This window comes from Doryrhamphus excisus, linkage group LG8 (genome assembly GCF_037039965.1).
Source record: "Doryrhamphus excisus strain RoL-2023G ecotype Guam linkage group LG8, RoL_Dexc_Guam_v1.1, whole genome shotgun sequence".
Lineage (NCBI taxonomy): Eukaryota > Metazoa > Chordata > Actinopteri > Syngnathiformes > Syngnathidae > Doryrhamphus > Doryrhamphus excisus.
The window spans coordinates 23,560,110-23,577,037 of NC_136364.1; the positions used below are offsets into that span (position 1 = coordinate 23,560,110).

The following is a 16,928-nucleotide window of genomic DNA, read 5'->3' on the forward strand; positions in this document are numbered from 1 at the left end:
GTATTTGTACGCTTGTGTCTTCGTTGGAATAGGTGTGTATGCTATGTCAGTTGGTTCTTCTGTTGCAGACATGTGTTTGGCCAGCTATGTGGGGCGGGTTGAGCATGACCTGTGAACCAGGAAGTGCGGGAATCGGTGTGTGTGCTGCGCTCTGGTGGTGGAAATGTGAAAAATAAAGTTGACTGGAAGCAGCCGTTCGCCGTGTTCTTTTTTGGTATTGAAATCCTTAAGCAAAGATTGATTTAAGCTGCTTTTGTATCGATATAAGCAGACCAAATTGGCTGGCGGGAAATGAAAAGGGCATCGTAGTAACCGGATTATCATAATAACTGGGTATCGTACTAACGGAACTAACTATATCATAAAAGACTAGAAATTTGCCGGGAAATGAAAATAGTATCGTAATAAGCAATAATAATTTGTTATAACCGATATTGATATAACAAGACTTTCCTGTATTTGCTTTTTATATTAGAGAGCTGAAATGGGTTAGTCGGCTTGAGCCAAGCATGGGTCTTGTACTGTACTGATTTGTCTTTAATGTCTGCAATGTCTGCCTCTCCTCTAGTTTGCCTCAGGGCCCAGGCCTATACATCAACAGGTACTAACAACATCACAGACTCACCTGACAGGTGGAGATGGTTTTTTTTTTCATTGTCACGCTAGTTCTCAAATCAGTGGATATATTTATCAAGCTCTACCAATGAGAGGTATGCAATGCAGAGTCTGCACATACATTTGAATCAAGAATAATAATAATAATACATTTAATTGGTATAGTGTTTTTCACAATACCCCAAGACGCATTGCAATGAGATAAAAACAAAATGAAGCTGAATAAAAAAGCCTGCAGAAAAGCACATTAAAATACATTCAGAGCTAAAAACAAAGCACCTCCTTTTTAAAAGCTTAACTAGATCTCGAGCTAGTCTGAGACCTTAAGATAGATAGATAGATAGACTCCCTTTATTGTCATTGCACAAAACCACAGTAGTGAAATTGCCAACGAAATGTCGTTGCCTGGCTCCCATATAATAACAGACACAAAAGAAGATAAGTAATAATAATGTGGAGAATAAATAGATAGAATAGACACCAAATATGAACAACATAATGTAAAGTGCAGCGTGAACAGTAAATTGCCCAAATAATTTAAATAAATAATAATAATGTAAGTAAAGGTAGAGGGGCTTATTTGGCGTTCAGCAGTCTGATGGCCAGGGGGAAGTAGCTGTCTCTGAACCTGGTCGTCCTACAGCGGATGCTGCAGAGCCTTCTCCCCGATGCCAGGCGAGAGAACAGTCCATGCTGGGGGTGTGTGGGGTCAGAGCAGATCCGATGGGCTCTAGATACACACCGGCTGTTTGCTATGTCCTTAATGGGGGGGAGCGGGGTCCCGATGATCTTCTCCGCTGTCCTCACCACTCTCTGCAGTAACGTCCAGTCCGAGGCCTTGCAGTGATTTGTGCCATGACGACATAAAATAACATTATAAACCGAGGACCACACAAACAAAAATCACACTATGTTGTGGTATTAATGCTTTTTTGCACCGCAGGAACTTTACCCCGGAACTTGTTTGGGTGTTTGTACCGCAGGCGTGTTCCTGGTCTTTTTGGGGGGTTGAATGATGTCCCTGCTCAGGGGATAGTACACGGGAACATTTGGGTGGGGTCTGCAGCAGTGAACATATCTGATTGGTTGACTTTTATTTCTCCGGCCACGTTTGAAAAGTCAACCACTGTTTGCATTCAGCACATACATTATGCTATGAAAAGTGAATTAGCAGCAGCCAGTAAAGAGCCAAGTAATAAATAGCCAGTCTTCTTCCCTTTTAGCCCGGTAGTACTTTATTCACTTCAGATGTCCTTCTCTGCATGCTGCTTGTTAATTCCCCGCTTGGCTCCAAATGGATTGTTTCTTGCAGCATTGCTCCAACTGACGGTAGTGCTCTTTTCTCTCACACGGTCCCACCTCACGCTCCTCTTTTATGTATTTTTGTTATCTTTGTGCTGCTAAAGGGGAACTTCAGATCACTACAGGTAACTCTTTTCTTTCCCCTTTCTCTTCCTCTGTACTGTTTATGTACTGTACTTGTACTTGTCTGTCAGTGCTTTGCTTTTTTGCCTTGATTTCATTTTTCTGGCTATAGCAGTCAACTCCCAGGTCAGCAGTAGAATCCCAATGAGGAGACAGGACTGTATGTTCTTGCTCGGAGTGGAAGGTTTAGGTCATATATTAGTGTCGGGCATTTTTTTTACGCCATCCTTGTTACCAATAATTCAGTTCATCTTTCGTCCCACATTTCTGTTCATGTTATTTGTCCTGATTTGGATTTTTCACCCATCCTTTCTCCTTCTTGTCCCCTGTGATCCAGCCCTACTACAGCAATCGAGCAAGTCTGCCTCCGAGTAGCGGGCCTCGTGGCGTTCCACCAAACAGTGCTCCTCGGCCTGTGACTCCCACCCACGTGTACCAGCCGGGCCCTGGTTCCCAAATGATGATGATCCCAGGACAGCAGTTGCCCTTCCCCAGCTCACCACAGGGAGCAGCCTATTTTATATCAGGACAGGTGTGTTGAAGTTGGTGAAGAATTCTACACTGTGTGCACAATTATTAGACAAGTTGTATTTTTTAGGATTCATTTTATTATTGAAAAGCAAATTGGGGATTTTGAGAGCTTGTGTTCATGGAGGCTGTCGGTTTCTTGACCTGGTAACCATCAGCTTTTGCACAGCGGCCACCACGGCTTCCCAGGCACTCAGAGAGATGTACTGATTTACTTTACCGTAAATCTCCTTTTTAAGACGAGCCCACAAGTTTTCATTAGGATTTAGGTCAGGTGAGGAATTATTCTTCATCATTAAGGTAAAAGCATAATGACTAGACACTTGGTGGCGGTGACAATATTCCTGCATGGAAATCCTGGCTTTCTCGAAGGATGCAGACTGTACCACTACTTTCCCCACCAGGGAGGTTCTTTTTGCCTGTGGGGTCCAATTGCTTTTCTTTGAATGTATGAGGAACTTGGTTCCAGCCCTGCTCAATGCGTGAAGTGCCTTGGGATAACATTCGTTGTGAACTGGTGCTTTATGAACACCATTGACTTATTGATTGTGTGGTCAAAAAGACAGAGATGGCGGGTCGCCCTGTAACTGTAGGGTTTGATTCCTGCTTCCTCCGTCTCAGTCGCTGCTTTTGTCTTTGGGCAAGACACTTCCACCCACATTGTCCCCAGGGTCGCCCACATATGCTTTACTGACCTGCATGCTGACCTACGATGGGGATCCGGTCCTCGAGCACTGCACGATGGCTGCCCACTGCTCCTAAAGAGGATGCTTTAAATGCAGAGTTGAATTTGTATGTACATTGTACATGTGACAAATAAAAGATCTTTCTGTCTTTCAATATTCACTTGCTTAATAATTGTGCACACAGTTTGAATCTCGGTCAAACTCGTACGAATTGACCTTTGATTACTTGCCTGATGTTGTGATAGAGGTCCTTTTGAAATGTTGAGGATTTTTCCATAGATGTCACAGTCTCTGAGAGGTTGAAGACAAAGTCAGATTTGTGATGTGTATAGTGCGGATAACAAACCTTTATGCAGAACGCTACATTTTGGAGCGGTCTTTCAACGGTAGACTTCCCTTCACATCCCACATGATGTCACGAAGATACAGTAGCGGTAGTCAAACCGAAACATTTCTTCTGTCACCTGTCTTTTAGTCAATTTCATCAACCCTTCATAAATGTTTGCCTCTGCATATGAGCAAGAAAACATCTGAATCATACCCGACGCCTTCAGCTGTAGTCAAATATCAAATTAGTACAAAGTCTAGAGTTAAGGCTTGTGGAATGTAATCCCATATACATATGAAAACAAATACATAAGCACTAATTATTGTAATATCTAATAATATATCTTATTTATAATTTATTTTGTGTATGCTGGGGCCAATTAGAAACAAACTGAGGGCCAAAAATGGCCCCCAGGCTGCACTTGGACACACAAGTCCTATGGCATGGCACAATTGGAAAGACCTTTTTAAACTTGAAATACTTTCTACAGTCACAAGTATGTGTGCCTTATCCAAGATGTATCTTCTTTATGCAAATAACGTATTGCTTTAATTAAACAAAAAAAAAACAACGATATTTTTGAAGTATCTGTATCTATGCCTAGTACTGAGTATTTATCAAATTATCCCTTCCTTTATTAACATGACAATCATTTTTCGTGTCCTCTATGTCTTGGTTGTAAAACTGCCTTGTTGTAAGGTGTTTTGGCAAACGAAAGAAACAATACTTTTTCAATACTTTAGTCTGCAGCTTGTGCAGTACTGAATCACCCTCTACTTAAATGAATACAATTACAGTTTTGCACAATAAATGTTCTCAAAACGACATGCTACGATTACAAATTTTTTTAAGTTTGAAGAACAGGCTGCACAAAGGATGAGTAGTTGGCGTGCAGGCCACACAGCTAAGAGACCTGAGTTCGATTCCACCCTTGGGCCATCTCTGTGTGGAGTTTGCATGTTCTCCCCGTGCATGCGTGGCTTTTCTCCGGGTACTCCGGTTTCCTCCCACATTCCAAAAACATGCTAGGTTAATTGTCCACTCCAAATTGTCCATAGGTATGAATGTGGGTGGGAATGGTTGTTTGTCTATATGTGCCCTGGGATTGACTGGCCACCAGTCCAGGGTGTACCCCGCCTCTCACCTGAAGACAGCTGGGATAGGCTCCAACACCCCCGCAACCCTAGTGAGGATAAGCGGTAGAAAATGAAGTTTGAAGAATATATCACGATAGAAATTGTTATCTCAAGAGGCCGTAATGTATATTGCAATATGGATTTTAGGCCATGCTCAACCCTGTCAGTCCGGCATATTCAGAGTGTTTTCAATAGTCTTTTCTTTCTGCCTCACAATGCATTGTCCACCCTCCTTTCTTCTTAGTATCGCTCGCCAACCTATGTGGCCACACCCCAGCAATACCCTGTGCCAGCTGGGACTCCAGGTTTCTACCCGGGCACCAGCCCCGCTGAATACAGTACTTATGGTAAGTGTATGGCCTCGCCTGAGCCACTTGCATGCTGAGTAATGTATGGTTAGTTTGAGTCCAGCTGGCAGGCATGCAGAAAGTAGCAATATGGCGTGTGTATTTGACAGTGAAAAGGTTGTAATCGGACAGCACGGTGGTGCATGTGGTTTTGTTGTGGGTTTGCAGCCTTTCCTTTAACAGCCCTGGAACATGCATGTTAGGTGAATTGCCCATGAGAGTGAATGTAAATGGTAGTTTGTCTTTTTCACATCATTCCATCTGCAACCACATTGCACCCTCTAGGGGTGTTTAAGTGTTGGTGCATAACAGTAGGTTATAAGAAACTCTTTGACCCCCATGCTTGCAAGCATCTAGCAATAGGGAGCTGTAGATACAGTAGCTGAGTATTGCTGCATATTGTCAGGCATTTGACATAAAGTGAAAGTTCAGATGATAAAAAAAATATTCAGCTTTTTAAGTTAAAGCCTTTTGTTTGAGATGGGCTTTTGCTTAGTCATTCTGTGTGTCATATGAAACACCATGACATCACAAGCGCCTGTGACCCGAAATAACTCTTCATGTGACCGTGAAATATGCGTCACAAAGTCCATTAGACCAAACTGCTAATGAGCTTAGAGATAGCTGTGCTGGATTTCTCTAATTAGTGTACGAATATTAAACCCATTCCCTTAATATCTGCTATCACTAGATGTAATGTATTTTCGTCTTACAAAACATGCTGTGATCATGCATGAACAAGTACATTGATATATTGCTACTTCCGTCAACAATGTAACCCCCCCTCCCGTATTATCATATTAACTCGTTTTCTCGTGTTATAATGCACAGAAAAGGCAAATAAATATGTGTTTGTTCATGTTTCACATAAATATTGAGAATGATGGGCAAAATTCCCCAAAAAGTGCAGTTCCTTTTTTATTGGTTTTCAGGCTACAGAACAGGCATAAAACGTACCAACAGCCCAACAGGAAATAAGAAAAAAAAGGGGTGGGAGTACATATTAATATAGACTTTACTATTTACACTTTCCATAGCTTAGGCATCTATTCGTGTGTAGCGGTGGCTTCCTTCAAACACATCTCCCTTCAGGAGTAGTAAGTGAGTCAGTCACTCCATTGTCCACATTTCTTTTATAATATCCCGCCATTCCTTCAGGGTGGGAGGTTCCAGCCTGTACCATTTCCTAGTGATGGCTTTCCTTAGCCAACCAACTATCTTCTGTCCGCTCCACATTTGCATTATGTCCCATATACAACGTAACATATGTCATCGAGATCTCATATCCTAGTACCTTAGCCAAAGTTAACTTTGGAGCACATAGCTATTAATAGCAGTCCCAGCCGCACCATTAAAAACCATCAAAATGAAAGTGAATAGGGTGAAACTAGTTCACATTGATTGTGGCCCAAACCAGAATGACAGCAAAAAAATGATTTGCAATGTTGAAACTTGTAATTGAAATTGAAAACTTGAAATTGTAATAACGATATTACTTTAATTAATTATAATTGTTATAATCATATAATAAAAGTGTCTGTGCCATTCACACTGACCAGCCATACAGGGGGAAAACATTCCCGTCTTTCATTGTCAGTGTGAAAGAGGCTACATTGACAGTAATCCATCATTACCAGCGATGTCAAAATCAATAAAAAAAACGAACAGGGTGGAAGAGGCAACAGGAAAGCAACTGCCACTTGCCTTCAAAGCTACAACATAGCTTTTTTTCTTTTGTAGTCGATGTCGAGGCATTCCTTTGTCCCCCTTTCTGCAACGGAGTACAAACGGAGTAAAACACTGTCAGCAAAATGCTGTAGGTTTAAAATACTTTTATTATCGCCCATTCTCCTTCTGTTTGTGGTGAAAGTCACATGTGAATGGCTATTTACATTTCTTTCGTCAACCGCTCGTCCATGTGAGACAGCCAGTCCGAGGGATGTCAACTTAATCTCCTGTCTCACCCGATCTTCTTCTGTGTGCTTGCATGTTCCATGCTAGCAGGCTGTGGTGTCCTTACCACAATATCATGCAATGGAGTAACTCACCAATATAACCTTGTTGCGCTGCTTTAACTGAGGGCTGCCGTGGTCTTAAAGTCCACGTACGTTTCCGCTTGCCTGCCAATGTACTTTTGAGGGAGAGAGGGAGGTAAAAAAAACTGAAAAGCTGGAAGGAATCACGAAGGTCAGAGGGAGGGGTACTGAAAGAGGCAGAGCAGCACTGAAAGAAATCATTTTAAGCTGCCACCTGTAGAGAGGGCAGGAATAAGTCAATGCTGGGTACTGAGAAGAACCACCAGCTGTCCATTTTGCTGTTCATCCCTTATTTTGCACTCGGCAGACATTCAACATGGGGAATCGTGGGTCTCAGCAGGGGGTGGACTCCCAGGGTAGGTGTCTTCAAAAATTGCCTGTCAGTCTTTGTAGCCCACACCCACCCTTTAGCTGCTCACGCTCCTGTGCTTAATGACTCGTATCTCATGCCTCTTATTTAGAGCATGGGGATGGCGTCCAAGGAAAGTCACATTCTTCCTCCTGGCTTTCTGGTTGTGAGCTTGCTCCCTGTCTCTCTCGGTCTGTCCTCTCCCTCTCGCGAATGATCTTGTGTGGGTTTTGACTATATTTAGGCTGTGTTGCTCTTGGTCAACAATGCCGACTCAGTAATGTGAGTCGGACTGTTATGCTTGCAGGGGTGGCCAGTTGGAGTGTGTAGTTCCTGTTGAGCTTTTGAATATTTAGTACGTCATTACTTGCCTTTGACAAAGAGGTAATTTTAAAACTGTTGAGGCTAGTAACAAGGCCATCTAGGAGAAGAACAGAATGTCTTGTTGACATTATTGACCGGGTAAGCCAACAGAAGTACTTTGTACTTGTAGTGCCTTTTTTACTGTGCAAACATACATGTTTTTCTTTGATTAATGTATATATAAGATTTAATAATGGGGGTGGTACAGGAGTGAATGATTACGTGAGGAGTGGGATGTAGAGCACAATTCCAAGATTTTTTACCGATTTGTATTCAGATACAAAATAAGTTCTATTTTGTTATGTTTTAGGATGCCGTGACTTTTTAAAAAGAGGAGCCACACCAGAGCTGCAATGATTTCTTGATTAAATTGAATAATTTGATTCGGAAAAAAGCTTTGTTTTCTATTCTGTTGCTTCGATGATTCATTTAATGAGTGTAACTAATCAAATGAAATCCAGGCTGCATGGCGGGGTTGGAACTGAAAAATTGGGTGGAGAGCGGCTCAAAAGAAAACAGCCCGGGGGAAAGAAAGGAAAGGGCCCAAAGGAAATGACAGAAGCTACTGTATCCAAATTTGAGATCATGTCAAACTCAAAAAGGCACCGTGGTGCAATGTTTGCACTGTCAAACAGAGCTGACATTCCACAACAGTACTGCATACATCCACGCCGCACCACATTGCCAGAAAGCACCCGACATATTTACACGGCAAACAACCGAAAACAAGGTAAAAGTCTATTTTGGTAGCTGCTTATTTATTTATTGCCTGGTTTTAAGGCTACACTCGGGACATTTTTCTTATTGTTTCATTATTCATGCTATATGTTTTAAGTGCAATTTTAATGCTGATGACATGCATTCATAAGAGCAAAGAATAAAGAATATGGCAAGTAGAGAAATCTTTCATATTGTGGATATACGTATGAAGCATGGTCCCCGGTAGGTTTGCCCGCATGCCACATCCGGCCCGCCGATCATCACCCAAATAATATGAATACTAAAAGCAAAAAGTATATATACTTAAAGCACTTCATGGATCTATACATTTAGTGTGCATGCTAATTATCTCCGCCTCCAAATGACATCTACATGGCTAAAGTACAAGTGCACTGCCTTTGCTGTCATGACGTTATACCGACAATGAGAACATAAGCTGCAGCTGTTGTATTGCAAATAAGGAGAGACCCTCCTCGACCCTTAAAAAAGTTGTTGCATTTGACCTCACATGAATGATTGTGTGAACATAGACGGTGTGCTGTTGTGTGTTTGCTTTGTCTCTCTGTGACGGGCTTATGTTAGTGTCATTTTAAGGCCGTTGGAGTAAGCCTGAGTGTTTTGATTAATATTGTTCTCTGTCTGATCCACAGCGGGGGCCTACTATCCAGCCCAGCCTCAGTTTACCCCTCCAGTGCAGGCGGCACCCGTCATCATGAACCCGGCCCCTCAACAGCAGCAACCACCGCCTCAACCTCCCCAACACATCCACACCAAACGGGAACGTAAACAGGTAGAGAGTCAATGTTCTATTAACAAAGAACACAGTCGAAGACTGGGGATCCATTTTTCTTACAACCAGTTTAATGAACTCTATTGATCCTCACCACACTCCCAAATATGCATACACACTCAGTTCATCACTTGTCAAAGAGGACCACATATGAACATTAATAAAATAAAAATCGTCCTGGCGGCCTTAACAGGTAGCTCTTTCTTTGTCAGGAGCCATCATTACCCATCAGTGCATTCACTAGCTTGTCAACACACTGGAAATCACAGGAGGTCATTATATATAACAGTATAACAACATAGCAGACTCACATGTCATCTTACTAACACTAAAATCATCACACAGCAACTTAACACTTACACACATCAAATGAAAAAAAGAACTCTTAAAGATTTCTCATAATGCATAATCATGTAATTTGCAGTGCAAAGGTCATTATTGGCTCCTGTCAAACTAAGGGCTGCCTGGTCACAGAGTTGTGCACGCCAAAATATGCCATTTTATGACGTGGACACGTTGGGCTTATACACCGGTGTGGCTTATACTGTATATGTACAAATCAGTTTTTTCCTCTGAATTTAGTGGGTGGACCTTATACACCGGTGCGGCTTATACAACATCAAAAAACACAACTGAATGGTGCTACAACGGTGCTGTCATTTGAGTCTAAATCATGAGTGACAAAATTCACATTCACACATTTTTGTAATTGAAGAATTATGTTTCTTGTATTTGCAAAATAAGCTATATTTGTTTCTGAAACAGGATGTATTTGTTTGATAGGTACATTTTGTATTTGCAAAACATAATGCATTAGTTTGTGCAGGATGCTTTCTATTTGGAATCTCAATTTCTCTTCTTTCTTTGAATATGATTTTACTAATAGCATATTACCACCGCTTTAAAATTGTGAAAATAGAGTTTCATATGGCATTTAAAATAGACTGTGGTGAACTTAACTGTAACATGAGGTGCTGTGTAAAACTATGCCACTCATGTCCCATTTCAAGAGCACTGTATGTAGATCTTCTTTTGCTTTAAGACCGCCTATTTAATTGTCTTTCTTTTAGACACACATTACAGTTGACACTGGCAAAACCATTTCTAAAATGTGTTAATATACTGTATGCTCTACTTTCTCGTGTATGAGCTGTATATACTGCATATACGGTATGTGTGGGTTTTTTTTTTTCTCTCGTATTATATACATTAGGGTTATAACGCCTGGTTAGCATTCAGTGCCTGAATAAATGCCTTGAGCTTTGTTCTTTTGCCTTGAGCCTTTAGCTGGGTCTCTCTTTGGCTGCTTATCAGAGACTGGGGTGGCCCAGGGTTGGACTTTGACGTGGCCCAGGGACACTCATGAGAAAGGGCCATTTGAGGAATAATGACACATTTGTTTGAATGTGCTTCCACCACCTGTTTTTGTGTGCTCACGTATGCAACTGAAAACCTTTTGAATTGCAGTGAAAGCAAGTGCAGTCTTTGGCACTGCAACAGACATTTAACGCAGGGTGTGTGCAAAGAACCAAGAACCAACTAGTCTGTTTAACAGAGTGCATCAGGTTTTGCATCAAAGTTATATAGTGTGTCTGTTTGAGCTCTCTGAAATGTTAATATGTATTCAGTCAGGTGCACGGATGGCATTAAATTCTCTTTTTTTGTCTTGCATTCACTTCATGTCATTGGAAAAAGTGGAGCAGGAGGGGGTTGTGGGACATGTCAGCACATTGCTCAGCTCCACGTGGCCAACTATCCTCCCCTCCCCTTCTTGGTTCTGTGGCCCTCCCGCTTCCTGTTCTGCTGGTTTCCTCTGTTCTTTTGCAAGTGGGCAGCGTGTCCGTTCAGAGTGAGGAAGAACAAGCAAAAGGCTGCTATTGCTAGTAGACGCTCGGTTGATTATAGCCTTCCCTGCCTCAAAACCCTCCCATTCCTTCATATTGCACCCTCCCCTACTTCCCTCCTGGGCCCCTTTAACAGTTAGTCTCTGTGGGTGGGAGTTGCACATTCCAATACCATAGCTCCAGTGACTATCCTATTTTCCTCCTCCCCGTTCTGTTCATCAAATGAGGGAAGGGGAGAGGGAGTGAAGTTGCTAGCAAGCCGACTGACAGCCTGGCCCAACCCTGCTCTGTTGTCGGCCTGGGAGAGTTGGGATTAGGGAAAGCTCTCTGCCACCGGTCTGCTTCGTGGGTTTTGTTTTTTTGTTTTTTGTTTTGCCAAGCCTGGACCTTGCTTGAGCTGCTGCTCCAGTCCCAGGACGAGAGAGTTGTTCATGTGCTCTTGTAACAAATAGCTTCCAATGGACCGAGCTTGATAAAGGTTGGTAATGTTCAACAACCGTTGGGATTTTTTTAGTCAAAGTTTAGAGGCGAGTGTCTTTGTTGCCCGTGTTGGCTCAAGGTTACATTTTTCACTTTAGTCCCATGACTGTGCACGTCACTTTATTTAGTGGCATTCTGGCTCATACCAGTTTCATTGCCTTCCTAGAATAAGCATGTAGTGTATGTTTGTGTGAGTGTGTGACAATGTTTCAAAAATGCTGTGTGTGTATATATGTGTATGTATGTATACTATATATAAGAGATCAGACATGATTTTTTTCCCCCCTCTCGCCAGTAGCAAAGTAGTGTGTTCAACTTTTTAACAAGCACCCGAGGCTACAGGGCATCTGGTCATATTTTACTTGACTGTAGTGATTCATGCTTTGGCCTTCTTGCAGGTTTAGAATGTGAGAAACGTAGCTTTTGATGAAATGAGAGAAGGCATGCATGATGGGTTGTTGCTATCTAAAAGACGACTGTGTTTCCCCTGCAATATTTCATTATTCCTCATCTCTCACTTTTATAATGTTAACCCAATGCTATCCAATATTAAGAATGCAGCACATTTGTGAATGATTTCCTAGTTCCTTTCTGTTGTCTCTGCATAACTCCTGTCTTTGACTGCTGATTCCCCCGTTTTTTTTAACAGATAATAATAAGAGACCCAAACCAAGGTGGTCGAGACATTACAGAGGAGATTATGTCAGGGGGCCGCACCGGGTCTACCCCAACCCCACCACAGGTAAATTTCACGATGGTGGACTTTACCTGATTCGTCATTTTCCTGACTGACCTACCTTATCGATCATGCGATGGCTGTCGTTGAAATTTGGACATGCTTGTGATTCTTCCCACCAAAAAATGTTGACGCTTAAATTTCTTCAGACCGCCGTATCTGGATCAGACAGTACAGGAGTGGCCACAGCTAATGCTGAGTGTGTCCCAGCTGCTGTTGCACCAGCACCGGTTAGAGCAGGTGAGTGCCATATGCGGAGACTTCAGTCTAGTCCCATGCTGCATTGATTAGGCAGTCGTGTGGATATGCATAATATTTGTTCAGAGGAATAGTTATGGTAGGGTGATAAAACAACCTCACCAAGTTGTATCTGACAGCCAAATGCATAGACCACATAGAGCATTAAAGGCATCAAAGCAATTTCATTTTTGAAAGCTGGCAACCATCACAAATCATTTTCAAGGCATTGGCCCTCAATGAACATTATCATCAAGTACATATGTCACGGTCCTGACATGATCACAGACTCCTAAACTGATAAATGACAGGAGAGGTTTGAAGGGAAACTGTCGTGGGAGAGCCAAGAGGCTTAAACGCAGCATTAAAGAGTCATAAGCATTTCTGGCAAGTACGAGCTGTGTACACCATGTGACAATAATGTAATATTGGCATGATATGAATTAATGTCTGACTATATGATGTTGTGGCAAGATAGAATTGTTACAATTTGAAGGTAAATTGAAACAACCAGGCATAATTTATGTGCTGTGGAGCTCATCTAAGAGCCGTAATAGGGCCAGTATTCCGCCTGATGTGTTCAGTGTGATGGGCACAGCTGATATAATGCGGGATCAGGTAAGGTCAATCCACCTGTAAATTTACATTGATATGGTAACATATAGAAGCTGAAATCTGATTGGACAAACATCTAACATCCTGCAGCCAAGAATGACAATATGATAAGATAATAGACTGTTGAGAATAAATTAGTATAATTAAATGAAGCAGTTACTACAATTTAAGGTTAATATATAGGTCAGTGCTTCTGGTAATGGCTAGGCCAGCAGACGAAGGCCTTGCTGGTCCTGACTGCACACCACTGCCTTAACAGCTGATTAAACTAATAATACTAAATAACAGACTTAATAAGGTGTGCCAATGACAAGTTAAATTCTAAAACTCAAAAAGTACTACCTACCATGCAGCCTAAAGTCCAACATAAGTGCTCTCCCAGCGTATTTTTGTTTTTGATCTCAAATTGTTGCGACCCCCAGAGAGTTAAGGTTACAACTCGAACCTTGAGTAAGGGTCAAAGAGATACAAGAAGCATTGGTATCATTGTAAAAAAAAAAAATAAATCTATAATCTTTCTGATTTTTGACATTTCAGATGACAGAGAAAATCCTTTGCTGCCTCATCTGCCTCAGCCCCCTGATACTGTTAAGAATGACTGCCACCCCACAGAGGCCACCTCCTCTGACATGAACATTAATCCCACTGCACCTCCTCTAGTATCAGAAGCCCCAGGATCGCCTTGCAACTCTCTTTCTAGCCCTGTGCCCAACGTTCCCATCGCAGACGTAATGGATGCCCCCAAACTTCCTAGAGTATTCACTTCTGAGCCCCAATCTGCGCCCGAGGTGCCTGCATACCCTGCACCCATTCCTGATCCTGTGCCTACCTCCACTGGACAGGAAATCCCAGAAAGGACAGCAACAAGGCTTGATGAAGAGGTGGTAAAAGAGGAGGACATTCAGCCAGAGGATGTTTCTTCTTTACGGGAGAAATCCTACACTCCTTCCGCCATCTCAAACGGCATGGCTGGGAATGAGCCAGAGCGGCCTTTGGCCACATTACCATCTAGTTGCCTGGAGGCCCCTCTGGAGTCTCCCATTGCTCAGCCTGAGGAGCTCCGCCTTCCCAATGGTTTGCCACTTTCATTCCTGCAAGACCCGGAGGCCCCGGCTATTACTACGGAAGAGTGCGATGACAGCCCCATCGCTGAGCCTGACGTGAAAAGCTACGAAGCCACCACTAAGGCAGTGCCTACATCAGTCGTGAAAACAAGTACAGCACCTGTTGGTGAGTCGGCATCTACCGTCAGTCCAGCGGTTCCCACTGGACCTACTGCCCAGACGGGACCTTCCCAGCCTGAGGTCCATGAAACGGTTCATCCTGTGTCCCTTGACACCAAGAAGGATACCACAATCCTTCCGATACCACAATCCGTTGAGTCCAACGCCAAAGGAGAAACATCATCTCCAGGCCCAATGGATGACCATACCCCAGAGATGGTGATCGGTCCTCCCCAGATAGTACCCACAGCCCTCGTAGAAACTACTATGCAAGGTGAGTCACTTTGACACATTGACAGCAAATCTTGGCTAATTCATTGTGAGGTGTTTGAATTAGTTTAAGGTTTAATGTCTATCTTTCTGTAGCTGCTGTGTCTGTGCCAAAGAAAAAGAGGAAAATGAAGGATTTGAACAAAAAGGAAGCAGTGGGAGATCTATTAGATGCATTTAAAGAGGTGGGTGTTTCTGCATTCATGTATTCCTCCTGTTGTAAGCAGGAGGTTTTATTATAGTCCCAACTCAAAGTAATAGACATGCTAGATACATAATTTGATGTCCTGTATGTTGAACCGATCCAATATTGATACCGACATATAGTTGTTGTTTGTCTATTTTTACAATTACAAATTTTCCCCCTGAGGGACGAATAAAGGCATATCTTAATCTTATCTTAATTTCAACCATTCATTTTCTGGGTGGAATGACTAAACAACGTACAGGTTTGCTGATTTTTTGTTACACAAGTTTCCGACCTATTTTGGGTTTTTTTCTCATTTACACAGAGTAAAAAAATCTAAATGCAAGCTCAAATATATACATGCATCAATTTGATAAATGGTGCTGATGGTTTCAGAATGCCTTTTAACTTGACATGGCCAAGCCCTATTAACTGGTTATTGGTGATCATGATTGACTGCAGCTGCTAGTTCAGCAGCATAAAATCATGTTTGACAGCACTCATTGGCTTGACCAATCACTGAAGATGTGTGTTGCATCATCATTCTGCCATGGTGAAAGAATGGTTGAAACAAATAATCAAGGGCCAAAATGAATTTGACATTCATCTAACATTCATGCCCTTTGACTGCAAATAGAAAAAGTGACTCCTAATTTCCTCCCTCTTGCCCCCACTGATCCAGGAGATGGTAGTTGTACCACCAGCACCTGAGATTGTCACAGCACCATCAGCTGAAACCCAACCTCCTGCTCCTCCTCCAGCAGTAGAGGATGCAGACCTGACCTGGGAGGACAAGGAGGACAAGCTGGATGCCGAGAATATTCAGCCAGATGATCCTGAGCAGACTGCAACGGACAAGAAGTACCAGTATAAAGAAGGTGGGTCTATAATGTCATTCAGTGGCTTTTGCAGGCAATTCAGTATAATCCATAAAGCTTTCTCTTATTTTGTACAGTAAGCAAGAGGTGTGTTTCCCATTTTTCCCATTTCCATTTCCATTCCATATTATATTTTCAGAACAATGGCAGCCAGTCAATCCAGAAGAGAAGAAAAAATATGACAGGAGTTTTCTGCTGCGTTTCCAGTTCGCCTCGGTCAGCATGAACAAGCCGGAGGGTCTTCCTGCTATCAGTGATGTTGTCCTGGACAAGGTCAGACATTAACGACCTGCCAAAAACATGATATATGTACCCTTTTACCATAAAATAGCTAACATCATAGTTACATCAGCATTTTTTTTGTCTTGAACATTATCACAAATTTGTGATTATATCCACCGCATATACTCTACACAGGTCACCCAGCCCGCATGAACAATGATCCACCCATTTCCTCTGTATCTTGACAAGAGTTCTTGAAAAGCTGGTGAATGATGACATTAGGGAACACCGGCGCTTCAGCTCTGGTCACGCCCCCCCATACAGCTTCAGGATACAGCACAGCATAGTAACTGATACAGGTTTTAAATGATGCACTTTTTTTAGACCTCTCCAAAGTGTTTTACGGTGTAGATCATGGTATCTTATGTCAGAGGCTCTCAGATTTAGGCCGATCAGACCAACACCGTCTGCTGGTTTCTTAAATATCTTTGAAGCTGTAAGTGTAGCTCAGTGGTCATCCATTAAAGAAATATATATAATTCAAAACTGCATTTTAAGTCAAACAAGGTGTCCATCATGTGACTATAAGGTTTAAGAACAATGTTTTAAAAGGTCAAAAATCATGGCTCAGGTGATAGATTGGTGGAAGCATCCTTGGGCAAGATACCTACCCTTGCCCTTGATGCTGCGTCATCAGTAGATGATATGTTTTTGCCTTTTGTGATCTCTTCATCTGTCCTTCTGCTCAGGCTAATAAGACTCCTCTGCGCCAGCTTGACCCCAGTCGGCTACCTGGGATGAACTGTGGTCCGGATTTCACACCTTCCTTTGCCAACCTTGGCAGGCCGGGCATGGGGGTAGGAGGTAGAGGACCAGTACGTAATTTCTTTCTACATCAAAAGGTCACACACTG

At 42.5% G+C, this 16,928-nt stretch overlaps 1 protein-coding gene across 10 annotated transcripts in view; it reads left to right on the forward strand.

The window, feature by feature from the left end:
• eif4g1b (eukaryotic translation initiation factor 4 gamma, 1b) overlaps positions 1-16,928 on the forward strand; it is a 32,549-nt gene that overhangs the window by 6,446 nt on the left and 9,175 nt on the right. For 2 of the 10 annotated variants that reach the window (XM_058079694.2, XM_078793071.1), the window contains 12 exons: positions 569-601; positions 2,022-2,042; positions 2,378-2,572; positions 4,963-5,065; positions 9,184-9,323; positions 12,297-12,389; positions 12,533-12,623; positions 13,773-14,732; positions 14,825-14,913; positions 15,598-15,793; positions 15,933-16,066; positions 16,765-16,890. In XM_058079694.2, the coding sequence (XP_057935677.2) occupies positions 569-601; positions 2,022-2,042; positions 2,378-2,572; positions 4,963-5,065; positions 9,184-9,323; positions 12,297-12,389; positions 12,533-12,623; positions 13,773-14,732; positions 14,825-14,913; positions 15,598-15,793; positions 15,933-16,066; positions 16,765-16,890 (2,181 nt within the window). Of the gene's footprint in view, positions 1-568; positions 602-2,021; positions 2,043-2,377; positions 2,573-4,962; positions 5,066-7,297; positions 7,458-7,752; positions 7,913-9,183; positions 9,324-11,360; positions 11,646-12,296; positions 12,390-12,532; positions 12,624-13,772; positions 14,733-14,824; positions 14,914-15,597; positions 15,794-15,932; positions 16,067-16,764; positions 16,891-16,928 lie in introns of those variants that run through there. The other 8 variants (XM_058079697.2, XM_078793072.1, XM_058079698.2 and 5 more) reach the window with 6 other exon arrangements.